This window comes from Scyliorhinus canicula, chromosome 9, assembly GCF_902713615.1.
Source record: "Scyliorhinus canicula chromosome 9, sScyCan1.1, whole genome shotgun sequence".
Classification (NCBI taxonomy): domain Eukaryota; kingdom Metazoa; phylum Chordata; class Chondrichthyes; order Carcharhiniformes; family Scyliorhinidae; genus Scyliorhinus; species Scyliorhinus canicula.
Window position 1 is genome coordinate 169,493,595 of NC_052154.1, and position 24,491 is coordinate 169,518,085.

Sequence of the window (24,491 nt, forward strand, 5' to 3'; positions counted from 1 at the left end):
CTCAGATGGGCATAAATGATCACATGACATGATCCAAAGAAGAGGAAGGAGTACCCTGCCAACATTCCTCCCTCAGACACCACCAAAAACATTATCTGGTCTTTCATTTTTTTTGTCATTTATTTGACCTTGATGTGAACAGATTTCATTTAAGATTCATTCATGGAATATGGGTATTGCTGGCAAGGTCATCCCTAATCCCGTTTGAGAAGGTGGTGGTGAACCATTCTTGTTAACCGCCTGCAGTCCATGTGGTGTAGGTACACCCACAGTGCTGTTAGGGAGGGAGTTCCAGGATTCTGACCCAGCAGGAGTGAAGGAACAGTGAGATATTTCAAGTCTAGGTGGTGAGCGTTTAGAAACGTAGAAAATAGAACAAAGAAAATAGAAGCAGGAGGAGGCCATTCGGCCCTTCGAGCCTGCTCTGCCATTTATTATGATCATGGCTGATCATCAAGTTCAAACCCTGATCGCCCCCTCCGCCCCCTCAATATCCATAGAGATATTTAGAACAGCACTTGCAAGTGCTGCTATCATTATTCTTCTGAGTGGCAGAGGTCAGGGGTTGGATTCTCCGAGACCCGACGCCGAAATCGCGTTTGGCGACGGGCCGGAGAATCCCTGATGACGCAAAAATCGGGAGTGCCGCCGCTTTGACCCCTGAAAAGCGGGGGACTCTAGGAGTACGGTGCACGCTGTATCCACCCGAGGCCCGATCCGCGATGCTCCATCCCCGACCGGCTGAGTCTCACCCGTTGTGAACTCAGCGTGCCGGCTGCGGACTCAGTCCAGTGCCGGCACAGTTGGGGGAAAGCTGATCCGCGGGCTGGGGGTGCTTCATTCGGGGGCTGGGAGCACTGTGGGGGACAGTCGAAGCGTGCGAGGGCTGAAGGGGGGGTACTATTTTTGCGGTCCAGATCCGCGGGCCGTGTCCGCCATGAAGCACGGCGCGGCTGCTGCAGGCCGCCGCCGTCCGCATGTGCGGCCACGGACCCGGAAATGCTCCGGGCCCTATCAGCAGCTAGAGCTGGGAGCTCTATGCTGCTGTCCTGCTAGCCCCCCCCCCGGAGCAGGGAATCGGTGGCCGTTTTGTGACTGTTTTCCTGGCGTAAAACACCACCGGTTTCCCGCCGGCGCGGGGATTTAGTCTCCCAAATGGAGAATCCAGCCCGAGGTGTTTAAAGGTGCTGTTGAAGGAAACTTGGAAAGTTGTTGCGATGTGTCTTGTCCATGCTACACACTGCAGCCAAGGTGTGCCTACGCTGGAGGCAGTGAATGTTTAAGCAGGTGCCGAACAAGTGGGCTACATTTGTCCTGGATGGCGCTGAGCTTCTCCTGAGTGTTGTTGCAACTGCACTCATCCAGACAAGTGGAGAGTACTCCGTCACATACCTGACCTGATGGAGGATAGGCTTTGGAGAGTCAGGAAATGAGTTACTTGACTCAAACTTCCCAGCCTCTGACCTGCCCTTTGTAGTCACAGTATTTATATGGCTGGTCCAATTCAATTTCTTGCCAGGATGTTGATGTTGTGGTAATGCCATTGAGTGTCATGGAGAGATGCTTAGATTCTATTTGGTTGGAGATGGTCAATGCCTGACAGTTGCCATTGATCAGGCCAACGCTGAATATTGTACAGCTCTTGCTGCATGCCGATAGGGATTGCTTTAGTATTTGAGGAATTGTGAATAGATTTCAACAGTGTATTTATCGGTGGACAGCCCATTTCTGACCTCATGATGGAGGGAATGTAATTGATGAAGCATCATTGATGAAGATAGTTGGGCCTCGGACACTACCCTGCAACAATGCCCTGACCCGAGATGATTGGCCTCCACCACAACTACATCCTTTGTACTTCAAGCCAGAGGAGAGTTTCTCCCTGATTCCCATTGAGTTCAATTTTATGAGGGCTCCGCGATGCTGCGTTCAGTCAAATGCTGCGTAGATGTCAAGGGCAGCCGCATTCATCCTATTTACCGAGAACCAGCATTCCCTCATATTCCCCCATTTACCCGGCCCCTTTTGGACTTGAACCCACTGAAGGCATTAAGAGGGCTATATTGATGCAAGTTCTTTCTTTCATGATGTTAATTTTTTGGAATTTGACAGTTTGTTAAAGTCAGATTTTCTTTTCAAACGCGAGAGTTGGCAATGCTTTGTAATAGAGGAGATAGTCACTAAACCTCACTAATGTTTATTTTTATTTATTGAAACAGGTCCTTTCACACAGCCTGTGCACAGTGTTAAAAGTACCTCATAATCCAGTGGCTTTGGAAAACCACTTTAAGGATGATGATGAAGGACCGGTTTCTAACCAGGGATACATGCCCTATTTGAACAAGTTCATCTTGGATAAGGTAATTCTTTTGATAAATTGATACATAACCCGAGCTGTGAAACTCAATTTTCTTTTGCAAGTATGATTTAACAATTCACTGCACGGATTAGCAGCTCTTGTAGTAAAATTAGTGCCTACTGTTTTGAGGGTGACCCCAAGGTAGTATTCTGAATCTTTTTCTCTCAGGTAAATTGCCAACCTTGGCTGATCATATTCTGGGAGATGTCGGTGGAAGCGAAAGATTAAGTGACTTTGGGATTATTTTAAAGCAACAATTTTGGAAAAACAGGAATGAAAAGAATTTAGCTGTTCATCAGAAACGTGAACTTTTGCCTTATTTATTTGAATCTCCCGGTGATTCTGTTGTAGACGGAGGCAAAGACTCCGCGAGAGGCCAGGCTGACAGGGTACAACTCACTTTATTCCACACTAGTCACAATAAGCACTCCTCTCCACTCCCCTCAGGGTCTCCTTCCCCGAACTGCTTCCAGGTCAGGGTTTATATTCTGTGGGGAGCTGCGCCCATTGGGAGGAAGCTCCACACCCTAGTCACCTGAGTAGCTCATTCTCTGAGGGCGAGGAAGGGTATCGGATGCTATACAAGCTCTGTCGCTGAAGGGGATCGTAGCAGATTCAATGCCACTTTCTGAGCTGGAGACAGAGAGTTCCAGCCACGGACTCATGCCTGTCGCTCCTCCCCTGGACTATCAGCTGCAGCTCAACAGCTGTGAGATAGTGGGCCCCATCCATGTCTGCTGCTAGTAACCTCACCATTGTTCCTTCTGCCTGTGTGCATATGTCGATACTACGTTCATAAAAGCAAATTACTGCGGATGCTGGAATCTGAAACGAAAGGGAAAATGCTGGAAAATCTCAGCAGATCTGGCAGCATCTGTAGGGAGAGAAAAGAGCTAACGTTTCGAGTCCGATGACTCTTTGTCAAAGCTAACAGACAGAGAGAATGGGAAATATTTATACTGTGGAGTGAGAATGAAAGATGAGTCATAGCCACAGAAACCCAGGGAAAGGGTGCGAATGGCCACAGATACCAAGGGTAAAGAGTGTTAATGGCAGTCCCCAGAGAGGACAAAAGATGTGAAAGGTCAAACATCAGGGAAACTAACTTCAGAGGAAGAACTGTAGGTGTGGGGGGAGGGGAAGGGGGAAGCAAAGAGGAGAAAGGTGCAGGAAAGGTGGATAAGATTGGGGGGGGGGGAAATTAAATGTATATTAAGAAAGAAACAAATGTGGAGGGGGAGGCGGAGATAGTGGTGGCGCTGGTCGCAGAGAAAGCGTTTGATAGAGTTGAGTGGGGGTACCTGTGGGAGGTGCTGGAGAGGTTTGGATTTGGGGAGGGATTCATCAAATGGGTGAGGCTGCTTTACGCGGCGCCGATGGCGAGTGTAGTCACAAATGGAAGGAGATCGGAGTATTTTAGGCTCTACCGTGGGACCAGGCAGGGGTGTCCCCTGTCCCCCCTGCTCTTTGCACTGGCGATTGAACCGCTGGCCATGGCGTTGAGGGAGTCAGGGAAATGGAGGGGTCTGGTGCGGGGTGGGGAGGAGCACCGGGTATCACTGTATGCGGACGACCTGCTGTTATATGTGGGGGACCCAGAGGGAGAATGCCGGGGGTGATGGAGCTGGTAGCGGAATTTGGGGGCTTCTCGGGCTATAAGCTAAACTTAGGAAAGAGCGAGGTATTTGTAGTGCACCCGGGAGATCAGGAGGAGGGAATTGGGAGGCTCCCCTTCAGGAGGGCAGTGAAGAGTTTCAGGTACCTGGGGGTGCAGGTGGCCAGGAGTTGGGGGGGCTCTTCATAAGCTTAACTTCACCAGACTAGTGGAACAGATGGAGGAGGAATTTAAAAGGTGGGACATGGTGCCGCTATCGCTGGCGGGCCGAGTGCAATCTGTCAAAATGACGGTTCTCCCGAGGTTCTTGTTCCTCTTCCAGTGTTTGCCCATCTTTATCCCTAGGGCCTTTTTTAAAAGGGTGACCAGCAGCATCATGGGATTTGTTTGGGCGCATGGCACCCCGAGGGTGAAGAGGGTCTTCTTGGAGCGGAGTAGAGATGGGGGGGGGGGGGCTGGCGTTGCCCAACCTCTCGGGGTACTACTGGGCGGCCAACGTGTCGATGGTGCGTAAGTGGGTGATGGAGGGGGAGGGGGCAGCATGGAAACGGATGGAGAGAGCGTCCTCTGGGGATACAAGCCTGGGGGCCCTGGTAACGGCGCCGTGGCCGCTCCCTCCCACAAGGTATACCACGAGTCCGGTGGTGGCGGCTACCCTCAAGATTTGGGGGCAGTGGAGACGACATAGGGGAGAAGTGGGGGGCTCGATGGAGGCTCCGTTAAGGGGGAACCATAGGTTCGTCCCGGGGAACATGGATGAGGGATTTCAGGGATGGTATAGAGCGGGCATTAGACAGCTGAGGGACCTGTTTATCGACGGAAGGTTTGCGAGCCTGGGGGAGTTGGAAGAGAAATTTGGGCTCCCGCCGGGAAACATGTTTAGATATCTGCAGGTAAAGGCATTTGCTAGACGGCAGGTGGAGGGATTCCCTGCGCTCCCCGCGAGGGGGGTGAGCGACAGGGTGCCCTCGGGGGTCTGGGTCGGGGAGGGGAAGATATCCGATATCTACAAGCTTATGCAGGAGGTGGAAGAGGCGTCAGTAGAGGAGCTGAAAACGAAGTGGGAGGGGGAACTGATCGAAGACGGGACATGGGCTGATGCCCTGGAGAGGGTAAATTCTTCCTCCTCGTGTGCGCGGCTTAGCCTCATTCAATTCAAGGTGCTGCATAGGGCCCACATGACTGGGACGAGGATGAGTAGGTTCTTTGGGGGTGAAGATAGGTGTGTCAGGTGCTCGGGGAGTCCAGCGAACCATGCCCATATGTTCTGGGCATGCCCGGCATTGGAGGAGTTCTGGAAGGGGGTGGCGAGGACGGTGTCAAGGGTGGTGGGATCCAGGGTCAAGCCAGGATGGGGACTCGCGATCTTTGGGGTTGGGATGGAGCCGGGAGTGCAGGAGGCGAAAGAGGCCGGTGTGCTGGCCTTTGCGTCCCTAGTAGCCCGGCGAAGGATTTTGCTACAATGGAAGGACGCGAGGCCCCCAAGAGTGGAGACCTGAATCAATGACATGGCGGGCTTCATTAAGCTTGAGAAGGTCAAATTCGCCCTGAGAGGATCGGTGCAAGGGTTCTTTAAACGGTGGCAACCTTTCCTCGTCTTTCTGGCTCAACGATAGGGTACTGGGGCAGTAGCAGCAGCGACCCGGGGGGGGGGGGGGGGGCGGGCGGGCGGGACGGGGGTGGGGGGGAACGGACGTTGATTATGTTTGCTTATTTTATTTAAATTTTATTTATTTAATTTTAATTTATGGTTAAGTTCTCTTGTTGGGGAGGGTGGGGCGGTGGGGGGAGTGTGATACATGTGATGTTACGGTATGGGGGGGGGAATTGTGGGTGTTATGGTGCTGTTAGTTGCATATTACTGCTTGTTGCTATACTTGTTATATTTTTATGTTTTCTGTAAAAAATTCCAATAAAAATTATTTCAAAAAAAAAAGAGAAAGAAACAAATGGTAAAAGACAGTTAAAATGAACTGAAAACAAATGGATTGAGGTGGGGCTGATCATCTGAAGTTGTTGAATTTGATGTTCAGGCCAGAAGGCTGTAGCGTGCCTAACCGGAAGATGAGAAGTTGTTCTTCCAGTTTGCGTTACGCTTCACTGGAACATTGCAGCAGGCCAAGAACAGACATGTGGGCATGGGAGCAGGATCTTTTGTTAAAATGGCAAGCAACAGGAAGGTCAAGATCTTGAATGCGCACAGACCGAAGATGCACAACAAAGCGATCACCCAGTCTGCGTTTGGTCTCTCCGATATAAAGGAGACCACATTGGGAGCAGCGAATGCAATATACCAGATTGTGACCCCTGTACTGATCCCCTCAGGGCAAATTTCACCTTCTCCAACTTGATGAACCCCGTCATATCACTGATCCAGGCCTCCACGCTTGGGGGCCTCGCATCCTTCCACTGAAGAAGAATCCTCCGCCGGGCTACTAGGGACGCAAAGGCCAGAACACCGGCCTCTTTCGCCTCCTGCACTCCCGGATCCACTGCAACCCCAAAAATTGCAAGTCCCCAGCCTGGCTTGACCCTGGATCCTGCCACCCTCGACCCCGTCCTTGCTACCCCCTTCCAAAACTCCCCCAGCGCTGGGCACGCCCAAAACATATGGGCGTGGTTCACTGGGCTCCCCGAGCACCTAGCACACCTGTCTTTACTCTCTCCAGGGCATCCGCCCACGTCCCCTCCTCAATCTCCTCACCCAGCTCCTCTTCCCATTTCCCCTTCAGTTCCTCCACCGAGGCCTCGTCTTCCTCCTGCATTACCCGGTATATGTCCGAAATCCTCCCTCCTCCAACCCACACCCCCGAGAGCACCCTGTCCCGTACCCCACGTGGGGGCAACAGAGGGAACCCCTCCACCTGCCGCCTGGAAAACGCCCTAACCTGCATGTACCGAAAAATGTTCCCCGGGGGGGAGCCCAAACTTCCCCTCTAACTCCCCCAAGCTCGCGAACATCTCCTCCACAAACAGGTCCCTTAACCTCCTAGCCCCTACCCTGTGCCAGCCCAGAAATCCGCCATCAATGCTCCCTGGAACAAACCGATGGTTCCCCCGTATCGAGGCCTCCATCGAGCCCCCCACTTCTCCCCTATGCCATCTCCATTGCCCCCAAATTTTGAGGGTAGCCGCCACCACCGGGCTCGTGGTATACCTCGTTGGAGGGATTGGCAACGGCGCCGTTACCAGCGCCTCCAGGCTCGTGCCCACACAGGACACCATCTCCATCCTCTTCCATGCTGCCCCTTCCCCGTCCATTACCCACTTACGCACCATCGCTGCGTTGGCAGCCCAATAGTACCCACAGAGGTTGGGCAGCGCCAGCCCCCCCCCATCCCTGCCCCGTGCCAAGAACACCCTCGGAGTCCCATGCGCCCACACAAATCCCGTAATACTCCTGTTGCCCCTCCTAAAAAAGGCCTTTGGGATAAGGATGGGGAGGCACTGGAACAGGAACAAAAACCTCGGGAGCACCGTCATCTTAACGGACAGCACCCTCTCCGCCAGTGACAGCGGTAACATATCCCACCTTTTGAACTCCTCCTCCATCTGCTCCACCAACATAGAACATAGAACATAGAACAGTACAGCACAGAACAGGCCCTTCAGCCCTCGATGTTGTGCCGAGCAATGATCACCCTACTCAAACCCACGTATCCACCCTATACCCGTAACCCAACAACCCCCCCTTAACCTTACTTTTTAGGACACTACGGGCAATTTAGCATGGCCAATCCACCTAACCCGCACATCTTTGGACTGTGGGAGGAAACCGGAGCACCCGGAGGAAACCCACGCACACACGGGGAGGACGTGCAGACTCCGCACAGACAGTGACCCAGCCGGGAATCGAACCTGGGACCCTGGAGCTGTGAAGCATTTATGCTAACCACCATGCTACCGTGCTGCCCTTGTGAGGTCAACCTTGTGAGGTTGAGCTTGTGCAGGGCCCCCCAGCTCCACAGCCACCTGGACTCCCAGGTACCTGAAGCTCTTCCCTGCCTGCTTCAGTGGGAGCCTACCAATCCCCTCCTCCTGATCCCCCGGGTGCACCACGAACAACTCGCTCTTGCCCAGGTTCAGCTTATACCCAGAGAAACCCCACAAATTCACTAAGAATCCTCATCACCTCCGGCATCCCCCCCACCGGGTCCGCCACATACAGCAACAGGTCGTCCGCATAAAGCGACACTCGATGCTCCTCCCCAGCCCGCACCAGGCCCCTCCAGTTCCCTGACTCCCTCAACGCCATGGCCGGGGCTCAATTGCCAACGCAAAGGGCAAGGGGGACAGGGGACACCCCTGTCTCGTCCCCCGGTACAGCCGAAAGTACTCCAACCTCCTCCTATTCGTGGCTACACTCGCCATCGGGGCCTCATAGAGCAACCTCACCGAACGGACAAACCCCTCCCCAAACCCAAACCTTTCCAACACCTCCCATAGACACCCCCACTCAACCCTATCAAAGGCCTTCTCCGCATCTAATGCCACCACTATCTCTGCCTCCCCTTTCACAGCCGGCATCATAATAACGTTGAGGAGCCTTCGTATGTTTGTATTCAACTGACTTCCCTTCACAAACCCCGTCTGGTCCTTGTGAATGACCCCCGGCACGCAATCCTCTATTCTTGTGGCTAGGATCTTTGCCAGCAGCTTGGCGTCTACATTGCAGAGGGTCCTTGTCCCGCTTAAGGATCAAGGAAATCAGCGCCCATGACATAGTTGGGGGCAAAGCCCCCACCTCCCTTGCCTCGTTAAAGGTCCGGACCAACAGGGGGCCCAACGAGTCCGCATACATTTTATAGAATTCGGCCGGAAACCCATCCGGCCCCGGCGCCTTCCCCGACTGCATGCTCCCTATCGCTTTAACCAGCTCCTCCAGCTCAATCGGCGCCCCCAGCCCCTCCACCTGCCCCTCCTCCACCCTCGGAAATTGCAGCTTGTCCAAGAAGTGCCCCATTAACATCTACCCCGCTCCGCACCACCTTCCCAGCTCTATCCGTCACTCCCACACTCTCCCTTGCCGCGTCCCGCTTTCGGAGCTGGTGTGCCAGCATCCTACTCGCCTTCTCCCCATACTCAGACACCGCCTCCTGTGCTTTCCTCCACTGAGCTTCCGCCTTTCTGGTAGTCAATAGGTCGAACCTGGCTGAAGGCTACGCCTCTCCCCCAGCAATCCCTCTTCTGGAGCCTCCGCATATCTCCTATCCACCCTCACCATCTCCCCTATCAATCTCTCCCTCTCCCTCTGCTCCCCCCTCTCCCTATGGGTTCGAATGGAGATCAATTCCCCCCCTCATCACCGCCTTCAATGCCTCCCAGACTGTCCCCACTCGGACCTCCCCGTTACCGTTGGCCTCAAGGTACCTCTCAATACATCCCCGAACCCTCCCGGCCACCTCCTCGTCTGCCAACAGCCCCACCTCCATGCGCCAGAGCGGATGTTGGTCCCTCTCCTCCCCCAGCCCGAGGTCCACCCAGTGCGGGGCATGATCCAAAATGGCAATGGCAGAGTATTCAACATCCTCCACCCTCGAAACCAGCCCCTTGCTCAGGACAAAAAAATCAATCCTCGAATAGGCCTTATGCACATGGGAGAAAAACGAGTACTCCCTGGCCCTTGGCCTCGCAAACCTCCAGGGATCCACCCCTCCCATCTGATCCATAAACCCCCTCAAACCTTAGCCGCCGCCGGCCTCCTACCCGTCCGGGACTCGGATCGTTCCAATGGGGGTTCCAACACCTTGTTGAAGTCCTCCCCCATGATCAGGCCCCCCACCTCCAGGTCCGGAATGCAGGCCAACATGCGCCGCATAAACCCCGCATCGTCCCAATTTGGGGCGTAAACATTCACCAACACCACCCGCTCCCCCTGCAGCTTACCACTCACGATCACATATCTCCCGCCACTGTCAGCCACCACATTTAATGCCTCAAATGACACCCTCTTTCCCACCAGGATCGCCACCACCCGACTCTTCTCATCCAGCCCTGAATGAAATACTTGGCCCACCCATCCCTTCCTCAGCCGAACCTGGTTTGCCACTTTCAGGTGTGTCTCTTGGAGCATGGCCACATCCGCCTTCAGCCCCTTCAAGTGCGCAAACACCCAGGTCCGTTTGACCAGCCTATTCTGCCCCCTCACATTCCAGGTTATCAGCCGGATCAGAGGGCTCCCTGCCCCCCTCCCCTGCCGATTAGCCATAACCCATCCCCTGCCCACCACTGGCCAGCGTCCCCCGCTCGGCCTGTTCCCCACGGCAACAACTCCCCACCCCAGCACCCCCTGCATCCTCCAGCTCCCCCCCCCCCCCAATGGCTAGGACCCCTCCTAGCCGCGCCCCTCCCTTCATAGCACTCCCGTGAGCCAGCTAACGTCTGCTGACCCCGGCGACTCCCGCCCTACCTCCGACTCCTCCCCACGTGGGACTACGCCTCCTCCTTCATGCCCATCAGCAGGCCCTCCTCCCCCCCCCCGCTCTTGCGTGGGAAAATAACAGCCAGCAACGGCCCGCGCACTCCCAGTTTACCTCCCTGCCCGAACCCGTCCACCAGACCCATACAAAAAGACACAACGACATTGCCCCACCCACCCTAAAGCCAACACACATCTTGCATTAAACAGAGAAACCCCCCCTCCCCCCGCCAGAGCAAAAATCAAACACAATTGCATTATCATACAAAATCCCCCATCTTGGACCCTCAGTTTGAGTCCAGTTTCTCGGCCTGCACAAAGGCCCACGCCTCCTCCGGGGCCTCAAAATAATGGTGCCGGTCCTTGTAGGTGACCCACAGACGCGCCGGCTGCAACATGCCAAACTTCACGCTCCGTCTGTGGAGCACCGCCTTCGTCCGGTTGAACCCGGCCCTCCGATTAGCCACCTCCGCACTCCAGTCCTGGAAGATCCACACCTCCGTGTTCTCCCACTTGCTGCTCCGCTCCTTTTTGGCCCACTGGTGCACGCACTCACGATCAACGAACCGGTGAAACCGCACCAACGCCGCCCGCGGCGGCTCGTTCGGCTTGGGCCTCCTAGCCAGAATTCTGTGGACCCCCTCCAACTCCAGGGGTCCCTGGAAGGACCCAGCTCCCATCAACGAGTTCAGCATAACAACCACATAGGCCGCCAGGTCCGACCCCTCCAGCCCCTCCGTGAGGCCCAGGATCCGCAAATTCTTCCGCCTCGACCGGTTGTCCATCTCCTCGAACCGCTCCTGCCACCTTTTATGGAGCGTCTCGTGCATCTCCACCTTCCCCGCGATGGCCACGGCCTCATCCTCCCTTTCGGAGGCCTGCTTCTACAGCTCCCGGATCACGGCCCCCTGGGCTGTCTGAGTCTCCATCAGCTCTCTGGTGGTAGCCTTCAGCGACTCCAGCAGCTCCACCTTAAGCTCCTGGAAGCAGCGCAGCAGAGTCTCCTGCTGCTCCTGCGCCCACTGCCTCAGCTCCTCGAGGCCTCCGCCGGCCGCCATTTTGTTTCTCTTCCCCCGCTTTTCCTGGGGCGCTTCCATTGTTTCTCTGCTTACCCCACTCCTGGTCCGGACCATAGGACCTTAGGGATCTACTCCAGACCCGTTCCCATGTCGGGATTCGTCGGCGAAGTTCCGTTGGGGGCCCTGGAAAGAGCCCCAAAGTCCGTTATTAGCGGGAGCTGCCGAGCGTGTGGCTTAGCTCCGCATTGCCGCCACCGGAAGTCCATTTCTTTCTTTCTTAATATACATTTAATTTCCCCCCCTCCGTCAATCTTATCCACTTTTCCTGCACCTTTCTCCTCTTTGCTTCCCCCTTCCCCTCCCCCCACACCTACAGTTCATCCTCTGATGTTAGTTTCTCTGCTGTTTGACCTTTCACATCTTTTGTCCTCTCTGGGGACCGCCATTAGCACTCTTTCTCCTTGGTATCTGTGGCTATTAGCACCCAGTTTCCCTGGGTTTCTGTGGCTATGACTCATCTTTCATTCTCACTCCACAGTATAAATATTTCCCACTCTCTCTGTCTTTGAGCTTTGACAAAGAGTCATTGGACTCAAAACATTAGCTCTTATCTCTCCCTACAGATGCTGCCAGACTTGCTGAGATTTTCCAGCATTTTCCCCCTAGATACTACGTTCTACTCACTGTTCTTTTCCTCATTGCTGCACTTGACTAAGTTCACTCACCAGCTACACATGGCCCAGATCGATCCCTATCATAATAATCTTTATTAGTGTCACAAGTAGGCTTACATTAACACTGCAAAGTTACTGTGAAAATCCCCTAGTCGTCACACTCAGGCGCCCATGCGAGTACATGGAGGGAGAATTCAGAATGTCCAATTCACCTAACAAGCACGTCTTTCGGGACTTGTGGGAGGAAACCGGAGCACCCGGAGGAAACCCACACAGACACGTGGAGAATGAGCAGATTCTGCACAGACAGTGACCCAATTGAACCTGGAGATCTCTTTTATGGGCGGCACTATGAAACCACAGTGCTAACCACTGTGCTACCGTACCGCCCATAAAAGGAAGACATGGGCCGGGATTCTCCCTTTTGGGGACTAAGTCCCCACGGCGGCAGGAAAACCGGCGGCAACTACTCCGGCGTCAGCGGCCCCCCAAGGTGAGGAAGGCGCCGAAGGGCCGGCGCGAGTTCGTGCATGCGCAGGGGGTTCTCTTCTCGGTGCCGGCCCCCGGGCAATATGGCGTGGCCCAGCGAGGAAGAAAGAAGTGCCCCCATGGAACAAGCCTGCCCGCAGATCGGTGGGCACCTGATAGCGGGCCAGGCCACACTGGGGGCCCCTTCCCAGGGTCAGATCTCCCCGTGCCCCTCCCGAGGACCGCCCCTGCATACTCACCTGCCAGGTCCCACCGTGCGTGAGGTGAGTAATTAACGTCAGCGGGACTGGCCAAAAATGAACGGCCACTCGGCCCATCGGGGCCCGGAGAATCGTCGGGGGGGGGGAGGGTGCTGTCAACGGCCTCCGACCAGCGTAGCAGGAATCCCACTGCCGCCCGGCGAGGGGTGGGAGAATCCCAGCCACGTAGTCAGCAGGACGCACTGCCTGGAAGTGAGATGAGGCAGGTTCAATCAAGGTATCCAGGACGGTATTGGGATGATTGTTGAATAAATGTGCAAGGATATGGGGAAAAGGCATTATGCTCATATGGAGAGCCGATGAAGATTTAATGGCCAAATGTTCTCCTCCTGTGCTGTAACAGTTCTGTGACAGAAGTTCAGGAATACTGCAGAGATTTCTCTCTCCCACTTGTCTATCACTATTAACAGATATGTTAATCAGACTTAACATTTTACTGCCCATTAATCCATTCCTATTTGAGGGGCTGTGTTTCCTTTTCAATTTAAGAGTATTTCTTACCTGAGAATGCACGGTGGCTTCGGGTGTGAGCCAGCAGACTGAAGCTCAAAGCAGGGCTGCATCCTTCGGAGACATCTCAGCTCCCTCTGGCTATTTTGTCCCGGTTAAGATTTGAATTTGATTGGAAATTGCTGATTTTGATTCAGCTGTGGTTCAGAAATACTGATCGGTTAAACCAGCATTTTAAAATTTCTTGGAATGCTTTCTGAGGCCACTGGGAAATTGATAACTGATTCCGAGCTACTACCAGCCGTCCCGGGGATGGCAACTGTACAAGGGCGGATGTGTTTGCCAAAGAGCTGGTAACCTGGCCGATAGTTAGCTGTAAAAGAACATCAATAAAAAGAGATTAGCTGGTTGTTTACTTCATTGCTGTTGATGGGACCTTACTATGTACAAATTGGGAGCCTCCTTTTCCCCCATGGCCAAATGTTCCCTCACATCAAGAAGTACTTCATTGCTGTCAAGCATGTTGGGATGCATCGCTAAGATGAGCATGAGGTCAGGTGTTATGCCTGGATCTGGTATGAGTCTCTTGTTGGGACCATGAAATGGATTCAATTTGAATTGTTTTTTGGAGCAGGCAAGGAGCTGGATTAGGGGTTTGCCCCTGGCCACACTCTGCGCTCTGGCTTTGTAACTCTGATAAAGTAATAAAACAAAAGCACGCCTTAAGTGTAAGCTCTTTCTTTCTGTGAATGAACCTGATTTTTGAACCCTATACATAACAGGGCAGAAGTAATATAGCCAATGCCATGGAAAAAAATTGCTTCACTTTGTCAATCTCAGCACTTGGTTGAATTCCAAAAAGATTCTATTTAATAATTTCCTTGCTGTAATAATTGTGGTATAAAAGCAAAACACAGTGGATGTTGAAAACCTGAAATAAATACAAATGCTGGAAATACAGCAGGACAGACAACGTCTGTGGTGAAAGAATGAGTTAATCTTTAGGTCGATGTCCTTTCATCAAAATGTCATCCTGATCATATTTTTTTTAAAAATGAAAACAGCGGAAGCAGATTTCTTAAAAAAAAATGCTTCTTCCTCCATTTTAATTCTCACAATTGAAAATACCACAATGAGTTTCAAGGGAGTAACACACTTATTTGGAGATTGTGCAACTTCCCCTCCCCTCCCCTGATTCGCATTCTGATTCTGCACACTGCTTTTTTCTTAGTTGTTTGTGTAATGACCACAAGAATATTTCTGTACTTTTTTGTAATGTGCAGGAAACACATTTTTCCCTTTGCTACCACACACCCAGCTGAAGCCATAGATTTGGGCAGCTCTCCATAATTGCCCTACACAAACAAGGAATGCCTTGTTAAAGGGCAGCCAGTTTATGCTCCCTTAGATAAACAAGCCATTTGTATTTGAGAGAGCAAGCAAGTGCATTTAATATTTTAAACTTGGACGAAAAGACATAGGTATCTACTTTTAAAAAAAATTGATAAAATACTGAAATTATATAATGTTCAGTTATCGAAACTTCAAACTTAAAAATGTAATAAACACAGTAATTTATTAACTTGTCATCCTTGCATCATTTTCTCAATGATCTAAATAGTGTACTTCTTTCATCATGCACTAAATGATTTGTCTAAAGTTTCTGTCATGTGCCTTTGGCACCAAGAATTACACTGCATTAATGAAGCATAAATGGGCGTTGTAAAATGTGCATTTGTTATTAATTGCTGCGTAGCATTGTATTTGCCAAACTCATTAAACACAAATATTTAACCATCAGGCTACCCCAATTTGATGGGGCACTTTAATTATGATCCATTTAAAAATAAGTAAGACATTATAATATGCTATTAACCTTGAAGGACAGAGTATAGGTATCTTTCTGGGAGTTAAGCAACATTTCAATATTTTTTTTTAAATGGAGGAATTTGATTCAAAATCTATGGTCGTACCACGAAAAAGGCAATTGTGATTGAAAGGAACAGGATAGGGGCAGCACTATTTGTGACCAAAAAGGTTCGGCGGGTTTATTGCGTTACGGGGATAGGGTGGAAGTGAGGGCTTAAGTGGGTTGGTGCAGACTCGATGGGCCGAATGGCCTCCTTCTGCACTGTATGTTCTATGTGCTATGTAAAAAGAGGGGTAAAGGAAGTAATTGATTAGGTGATTCCAATTTTGACTTTGTAAATTGAAGACTAAGAGAAAGGAAGATTAACATTTAAAAATCTGTTGCCTCAGAAAATAATGACTTAAGGTAGGAGACTGTCGTAACAAGTCTTGACTTTGACATAATAATAATCTTTATTGTCACAAGTAGACTTACATTAACACTGCAATGAAGTTACTATGAAAAGCCCCTGGTACACCGAGGGAGAATTCAGAATGTCCAAATTACCTAACAGCACGTCTTTTGGGACTCGTGGGTAGAAACCGGAGCACCCGGAGGAAACCCAACCTAGACACGGGGAGAACGTGCAGACTCCGCACAGACAGTGACCCAAGCCGGGAATTGAACCTAGGACCCTGGCGTTGTGAAGCAACAGTGCTAACCACTGTGTTACTGTGCCGCCGTGGTTCGGATTTTGGGAAGCTGTGTGCAGGAGTCTGTATTTTGAGCTTGGAAGGATTCAGAAAGGAAAGTGTAGAGGAGTAGGGGGTTGAACTCTTTAAAAATAAGAAAGAATTTTGATTCGGGGGAGGGGGGGGGTGGGTCCACCATGGCGGTGGAAGAGACCCCCCTCCACCGCGCATGCGCCGGTGGTGATGTCAGCGGCCGCTGACGCTCCGGCGCATGCGCGGACCGGCGAAGGTCTTTCGGCCAGCCCTGACGCCGGGCGGCGAAGCGCCAAAGGCCGTTGGTGCCAGTTTTGGCTCCATCGGTGGAGCGGGAGCCACTCCGGCGCGGGCCTAGCCCCTAAAGGTGCGGAGAATTCCGCACCTTTGGGGAGGCCCGACGCCGGAGTAGTTGGCGCCACTCCGCTACACCGGGACCTCCCGCCCCGCCAGGTAGGGGAGAATTTCGCCCAAGATTTATTTACTTTTAAGAAATACTAGAGTGATGATTATCTTAAAATGTTGCAAAGATTGGTTACAATCCACTTTGATCGAATCAGCTAAACTAAAGAGAGAATGCTTATGCAAATTCTGAGAATTCTATGTAAGTCTGCATATCAAATCAATCACAAAGTTATGTTGAAAGCCAGAATTAGAAGAAGTTAGGTCAGATGCCAGGACGTATTGCATTGCACAAAGAGTCACCGCTTTCCAGAAGAAACTGTCGACGTGGGCAACGTGAATTTGCGGTTGTCTTTTGAAAGAGAAATTTCAGGGGGCGGATTTCAACCAAACAATTTCTAAGGGCGGGATTTTTTGGCCGTATCCGTGTGGCGACTGGAAATTCCCACTGAGGTCAACGGACTTTTACATGGTCCCCGTCCCTCCCATGGCGATCTTGTGCAGGACGCGGCCGAAAAGCCCAGCACGCCCGCCACAAGTGTCATTTCGGGCAAGTTTGGTGGCTCGTTTCCCGCTGGCTTTTTGGGTGAGGATCCACACTGGGTATTCACCCGTACATGGGATGCGATTTAACCACCGTGTTATGCCCAGCGCGGATCTGGGCTGTCCATGAAGTAGCGGAAAAGGCCAGAATCGAGAACTGCGTTGGGTGCGAATCAGTTTGTCACCTAACTGGCCCGCTCCCGGTGGCGAGTTCCCGATCACGCCCAAATATGGCACCGATTTCCATCTCGTTAGCGAGGTTGAAGTTGAATGTAACGGCCTCCTGGGACATAACCAGCTCCTGAGCAAGAAATCACATGGGCGTCATTTAGTAGCCCTTTTTAAAAACGTGAAGCTGGCGCAAATGGCTGCTGAGGGGATCTGAGGAGGTGAGTAACCACTTCCATTTTCTGGCATGCAGAACTCGAGGACACCAGAGGGTACCCCAGTGCTCAGCGGCTGAAGGGGCTTACAGTCCGTGAGGCCTTCCAGCAATCATTAAAATTGTGGATGCCCATAACAGGATCAACTACAGCTGCTGTGCAGGTCGTATTCCTTGCTTCCTTTTTGTTTTGTGTTTGGTCTATGTTTGTGGAGGTGTGGTGTGGGGGGGGGGGGGAGAGGGGGGGTGCGCGGGAGGGGGAGGGGGAGAGGGAGACTCCTCTTGACTCTCTGACCTGGGGGAGTCGTTGGAATGAGGCGCTGCCAGTGCTGGAGAAGGAGAGGTGGTTTCCACTCTCTTTCTCATGTACGTGTGTGCGCATATGTATGTGTGTGTGTGTACGTTTGTGTAGTGTACATGTGTGCATGCACGTGTATGTGTATATGTGTACGTGTGACTGTCTGTGTGTGTGTATGTGTGTGTGTGTTTGTGCGTGTATGTGTACGTCTGTGTGTGTGTATGTGTGTGTGTGTGTACGTGTGTGTGTGTGTACTTGTATGTGTGCATGTATGTGTGTGTGTACGTCTCTGTGTGTATGTGTTTGTGTGTGTGTACGTGTGTGTACACGTGTGTGTGCATGTGTGTGTATGTGTGCGTGTGTGTATGTGTGCGTGTGTGTATGTGTGCGTGTGTGTGTGTGTATGTGTATGTGTGCATGTCTGTATGTGTGTGTGTATGTATGTGTGTGTACGTGTGGGTGTGTACGTGTGGATGTGTGTGGACATGTGTGTGTGTACATGTGTGCGCGTTTGTATGTGTGTGTCTGCATGTGTATACGTGTGTGCACATGTGTGTGTGCACGCATGTGTGTGTGTGCATGCACGCACGTGTATGTGTGTGCGCAGGTGTGTGTGCACATGTATGTGTGCACATGTGTGTGTGTGCACGTGTGTGCGTGCGCACATGTGTGTGGGTGTGTGCACATCTGTGCGTGCGTGCACGTGTGTGTGCACATGTGTGTGTGTATGCACATGTGTGTGTGTTCACATGTGTGTGTGTGTGCACATGTGCATGTGCACGTGTGTGTGTGGGTGTGTGCGCGCGCATGTGTGTGTGCACATGTGTGTGTGTGTGCACATGTGTGTGTGTGCACGTGTGTGTGCACATGTGTGTGTGTGCACATGTGTGTCTGTGTGTGTGCACATGTGTGTCTGTGTGTACATGTGTGTGTCTGTGTGTGTGCATGTGCGTGTGTGTCTGTGTGTGTGCACGTGCGTGTGTCTGTGTGTGTGCACGTGCGTGTGTGCGCGCACATGTGTGTGCACGTGTGTGTGTGCACATGTTTGTGTACATGAGCACCTGTGTGTACGCGTGCACATGTGTGTGTGTGTACGTGTGTGTGTACGTGTGTGTGTGTGTGCACGTGTGTGTGTGTGCACGTGTTTGTGTGTGCATGTGTGGTGTGTGCACGTGCGTGTGTGTGTGCACGTGTGTGTACATAGAACATAGAACAGTACAGCACAGAACAGGCCCTTCGGCCCTCAATGTTGTGCCGAGCCATGATCACCCTCCTCAAACCCACGTATCCACCCTATACCCGTAACCCAACAACCCCCCCTTAACCTTACTTTTATTAGGACACTACGGGCAATTTAACATGGCCAATCCACCTAACCCGCACATCTTTGGACTGTGGGAGGAAACCGGAGCACCCGGAGGAAACCCACGCACACAGTGGGAGGACGTGCAGACTCCACACAGACAGTGACCCAGCCGGGAATCGAACCTGGGACCCTGGAGCTGTGAAGCATTTATGCTAACCACCATGCTACCCTGCTGCATGTGTGTGTGTGCGTGCGTGCACATGTGTGTGTGTGCGTGCGTGTGTGTGTGCACGTGTGTGTGTTTGTGCATGTGTGTGTGTGCACGTGTGTGTGTGCACCTGTGTGTGTGCACCTGTGTGTGTGTGTACGTGTGTGTGTGTGTGCACGTGTGTGCGCATTTGTGTGTACATGTACCAGCATGGGTCCTTGGTCTTTAATGGTTAATGATGCCCGCTCCCAGTGACCTTGAAGGTTACCGCAACTCTGAACCTTTATGCCACCAATTCATTCCAGGGTTTGAGTCGGGACATGTGCAGCATTTCCCACGCTACAGCCCACAAGTGCATCCATGAGGTCATAGATGCCCTCTATACCTGGCAGTTTATTATCTCAACGTTGGATCTGGATCAAGCCCATTAAGATGCCTGGGCAGCAGGATTCTCCACCATCCCCAGGATGCCCCAGATCCAGGGGTTATTAGATTGCACAATGTCGCCTTGCGCATATCGGGGCATCAGGGAGTGACCTTCATTAAAAGGAAGGGGTTCTACTCCCTGTATGTTCAACTTGTGAGTGACCACTGCTTCCCTATCATGCACATTGACAGTGTTAGGAGGGTGGGGGGGGGAGATTCGGGAAGCCTGGAGACCGCCGTCGTCTCCTTGATGGTATGCCCCGGGTTTGCCTCCAGCGCTCTCCCCCCCCCCCCCCCCCCCCCCCCCACCCCCCCAAGGAAGGTCTCTACGGGACGGAGAGGCAGCTGGAGCAAGCTGGAGAGGCCGCGGCGTTATCCAGCTCTGCTGGTCCCGGCGTCTCCCCGTTGTCCACATATACGACATGTCCCTCAGCGATTGGGACATGGCCTCAGACTGAGCCATGCCTTGGGCACCAACGCTCAAGGTGCTGACCTCGTGCTGTAGGTTTCCACTGCAGTTGCTACCCTAGCAATGTTGGCCTCGGTGCCACACATTGCCGGCATCAACTCCTGTGCCTGTAGCCTTTGCAACTCCTCCAATTGGCTCTGCACCCGCCGGAGTGCACTGACATCCTCTCCTGAATCTCATGGCCATGTCCCAGCATCTTCATCAGCTCTGGGATAACCTTGTCTGGAGACTCGCCATCTGACTGGGTCTCAGCTGAGTCCTGGGATCGAGCAGACCTCCGACTGCTGACTCTCTGGGATGTTCCTGCCTCCACCTCATCTGCATCAGCCAGAGTGTGGTTCTGACCAGATTGTGCCCCCAAAGCCAGTCCACTAATGTCACCCGCCGAGACAATTTATGTGGGCGAAGGGGCACAGGCCAACCTCCCTTTCTGGCCCTTGGACCCCCTCGGGGAACAGGATCTCTCCCCTCGCATCCATTGCATCGGGAAGCCTGGCCAGGTCAGCAACCCCAAAGCAAAGAGCAGGTCTACGCATTGCCATGCTTGTGTGTTGACTGGGAGTGAGTGGTGAAGGAGCGTTTCAAAGCAGCCCCCCCTTGTCAGTGGCGAGATACTGAGGCGCCAGCTGGTGACGCAGAGGGTAAGACAGCCAGTAACGGCGAGAAGCTCATGGTGGCTCATTTCCGGTACTAAGTGCCGTTAAATACGGGCCGTGATCTCGCCAACACAGCATCCCGCCAATCGCGCCCAAAATGACACTTAGAAATGTTCCCATCAAATCGCGCCACACGTTATTTTTTGGGCCTTAGAAATTGTTTTAGCAGTGGGGAGCTGAACCAGCCGATGAGACCGATTCCTCAGAGATTGGGCCGCCATTTTGAAAGGGGCTTCTCACGAGATTCAACAGCTACGTCCGGACACCAAGTCGGGCACGACGAGTCTGATATATCGCATCCACAATATCTCTGAGGAAAATGATTTTCAGTTAGGGGGGTAATTTAGATTTTATGAAGAGATTATGGAGGTATTATAGCACAGGAGGAGGCCATTTGGCCCATCATGTCCAAATTCTGTAGAGCAATCCAGTCAGTCCCATTCCCCACTAAGTGCCATCCAATTTCCTTTTGAAAGCATTGAACAGCTGTTTTCACTTCTCTAGTAAGGGAGGTGTTCCAGGTCATTACCACTTCGTAAAAAAACAAGGGGGCGATTCTCCAATATGCAGCCCAAGTGTTCACGCCGTCGTGAATGGGCCCAGGTATGACCTGTTCTGTCCCCCACAGGGGGCCAGCACGGCGTTGGAGTGGTTCACGCCGCTCCAGCCTCCTTTTGGCGCCACGCCAACCTGCGAATGCGCGGGGGACTTCTTTAGCGTGCTGTCCCTGACTCAACATGGCGTCGGTGTTCTGGGGCCGGCCGCACCAGAAAGTAGGCCCGGGGGGGCAGGGGAGAGGCCGGCTCGTCAATCAGTGGGCCCCGATCGTGGGCCAGACCCCATCGGAGGACCCCCCCCGGGGTGAAGGAGCTGCCCCCCCCCCCCCCCCCCCCGACTGTTCGCGCAGAGTTCCCGCCGGCACCGTTCACCCTTGGTAGCTGTTTTGTCAAACCCCCTCTGCATACGCTCGAGGACACTCGCACCCTTCGTAAATTGTAGTGACCAGAACTTGACGCTCTGCTCAAGTTGTGGCCTAACCGGAGTTCCATAAAGATTCAGCATAACTACCCTGCTTTTGTATTGCACTTCTTTTTATGAAGCCCAAGATTGTAAAGGCTTTGGCAGCCATTCTTACAATGTGTCCTACCAACTTCAAAGATCTATGAATATGGCCCCTGGGTCTATCTGACCATTCTCACTCTTTAGAATTGTACCATTTAGTCTATATTGCCTCTCCGTGAGGGCGATTCTCTGAGTCCCGTGCCGGGCCGGAGAATCGCCGCAACCGCGCCACGACACCTCGACGCCGGCGTGCTGTTCTCCGAGGTGCGGAGAATCGGCGCCATTTGCGCCGGCGCGTTTGACGTGGCCGCCGATTCTCCGGCCCGAATGGGCCAAGCGGCCGCGCGGATAGGACAGTCCCCCGCCGGCGCTGTTCACCCCTGGTCGCTGCCGGCGGGAACTCTGCGCAAAGGGTCGGGGGTGCCCCGCGGGGTGGGGGAAAACGCTCCTTCACCGGGGGGGGCCTCCGATGGGGTCTGGCCTGCGATCGGGGCCCACCGATCGGCGGGCCGGCCTCTCCCCCCTCGGGCCTACTTTGTTGCGCGTCCGGCCCCTGAATCCCCACGCCATGTTGCGTCGGGGCTGGCGCGCTGAAGAAGTCCCCCGCGCATGCGCAGGTTGGCACGGCGCCCATTTAGCGCCGGGAAGGGGGGCTGGGGCGGCATGAACCATTCCAGCCCTGTGCTGGCCGTCTGTGGGGGACAGAATCGGTCGTCCCCATGCCCGTTTCGCGCCGTCGTGAAATGTGACGGCGTTCACGACGGCGCAAACACTTTGTCTCCATTTTGGAGAATCGCCCCCCCCATATCCTTGCTGTCAAAATGCATCACCTCCGTTTTCTCTTGGAATTGAATTACATCTGCCATCTTCAACTAACCTATATGTATCTTTGATGTGAAGATGCCGGCGTTGGACTTGGGTGGGCACAGTAAGAAGTAAGAAACAAACCTGTTGGACTTTAACCTGGTTTGTAAGACTTCTTACTATATGTATCTTGTTACGGATGACTTGTATCACATCCTCACACTTTGCCAATTACACCAAACTTAGAGGTGTGACAAATTTTGAAATTCTACTTTGCATTTTAATATCCAAATCATTTATATGTCATAAAAACTGTAAAACAAACATTGCCCTTATGGAGAAGACCCAGAGGCGGACCTTTGGGGGCCCCACGCTCTCCCGCTTTCTGGGGCCAAATGTTGAGCCCTGTCCCCTGATGACATTAAACCCCACCCCCCGAATGCCCGGTCCTAAGGGCAGCAGAGGCAGCAAAAGTCGGGAGACAGCACAGGGGGAGGAAATGTCGAAGATCAACAAAAAACGGACGTGAAGAAAGCGGCTGAAAGTCCGTCGGGGAGTGGAAAGGTCACCGCGGGGTCAGTAAAGAAAATGGAGGCTGGAGCACCAGGGGAGGCCGCATTGCTTACGGCTGAAGAAATAACTAAGGTGATGGCCGTGGAAGTCGAAATGCAGTTCACAAAACACATGGAGGCAATGAGGAAGGAGATGGGGTGGTTTTGAAAGCGCTGGTGGAGGAGGTGATTACCTCGGTGAGGTCGGCGGTGGCGAGCGCAGTGGCGGAGGTGCGGGAGCAAGGCGAGGTGCTGAAGGAAGTGGAAGAGACATTACATTGGGGTAGCACGGTAGCATGGTGGTTAGCACAATTGCTTCACAGCTCCAGGGTCCCAGGTTCGATTCCCAGCTTGGGTCACTGTGTGGAGTCTGCACGTTCTCCCCGTGTGTGCGTGGGTTTCCTCCGGGTGCTCCGGTTTCCTCCCACAGTCCAAAGATGTGCAGGCTAGGTGGATTGGCCATAATAAATTGCCCTTACTGTCCAAAATTACCTTCAGTGTTGGCTGGGGTTACTGGGTTACAGGGATAGGGTGGAGATGTGGCTTGGGTAGAGTGCTCTTTCAAAAGAGCCGGTGCAGACTCGATGGGCCTCCTTCTGCACTGTAAATTCTATGATACTGCAGCACAGTGATCAACTTACCTCAATGGGGAAGGAGATGCGGAAGGTGATAGAGATCAACAAGGATCTGCGAGGCAAAATGGAAGATCTGGAAAACAGATCCAGGCGACAGAATTTGAGGATTGTGGGGCTGCCCGAAGGAGTTGAAGGGCCGAGGTCGACTGAGTATTTTGCTGCGATGTTGGCGAAGCTATTGGGGGAGGGGGAGGATCCCTCCCGATATGAACTGGATCGGGCTAATCGGTCGGAGAGGCCTGTACCAAAGGTGAGTGAGCCGCCAAGAGTAGTAACTCTGTGCTTCCGTAGGTACAGTATGAAGGAGAAGATCCTGTGCTGGGCCAAGCAGGAGCGGGTGGTGCAGTGGGCTGGAGCTGATACGCGTGTACCAGGACTTACGGTGGAGCTGGCGAGGAGGCGGGCTGCCTTCAACCGGGTGAAGAGGGCACTGTATGTTAGCAGGGTGCAGTGTGGCATTGTATATCCAGCGAAGCTGAGGGTGACCTACAAGTTCAAGGACTTTTATTTTGAGATGGCGAAAGCAGCGGAGAGGTTTGCGAAGGCAGGACTGTGGCAGATTTGAGAAATGGTCATGTACCGATGTAGCCTCATGACTGTATTTTTTCCTTTTTGTTTCACTGCGTGCTGGTGTATGGGCTATAGGAGCCAACGTTGTATATATTTGGACAGGAGAAGAAATGGGACTTTCAGTCGGAATGAGGGTTCTTTGGGGTGTGGGTGTGTGCGGGGCTTGTGTGCTAAAGGGGACTTTTGGGTTGTTCCTGGGGCCGGGCAAGGGGGAAAGAGACCTGAGCGGGGGTCTCCACGCTGGCCGGTTTAAGCCGGCCAGTGAACGGGGGTGAGGTGGGGGGAGGGGCTGTGGCCATCGGAGCCTGGCAGAACAGGGTC

General features: G+C 53.0%; 1 protein-coding gene across 2 annotated transcripts in view; it reads left to right on the plus strand.

The window, feature by feature from the left end:
* The window catches only part of LOC119971893 (switch-associated protein 70-like), a 251,970-nt gene that overhangs the window by 57,699 nt on the left and 169,780 nt on the right, over nt 1-24,491 (plus strand). For both annotated transcript variants that reach the window (XM_038808175.1, XM_038808174.1), the window contains exon 2: nt 2,220-2,360. In XM_038808175.1, coding sequence (XP_038664103.1) covers nt 2,220-2,360 — 141 coding nt within the window. The remainder of the gene's footprint in view (nt 1-2,219; nt 2,361-24,491) is intronic.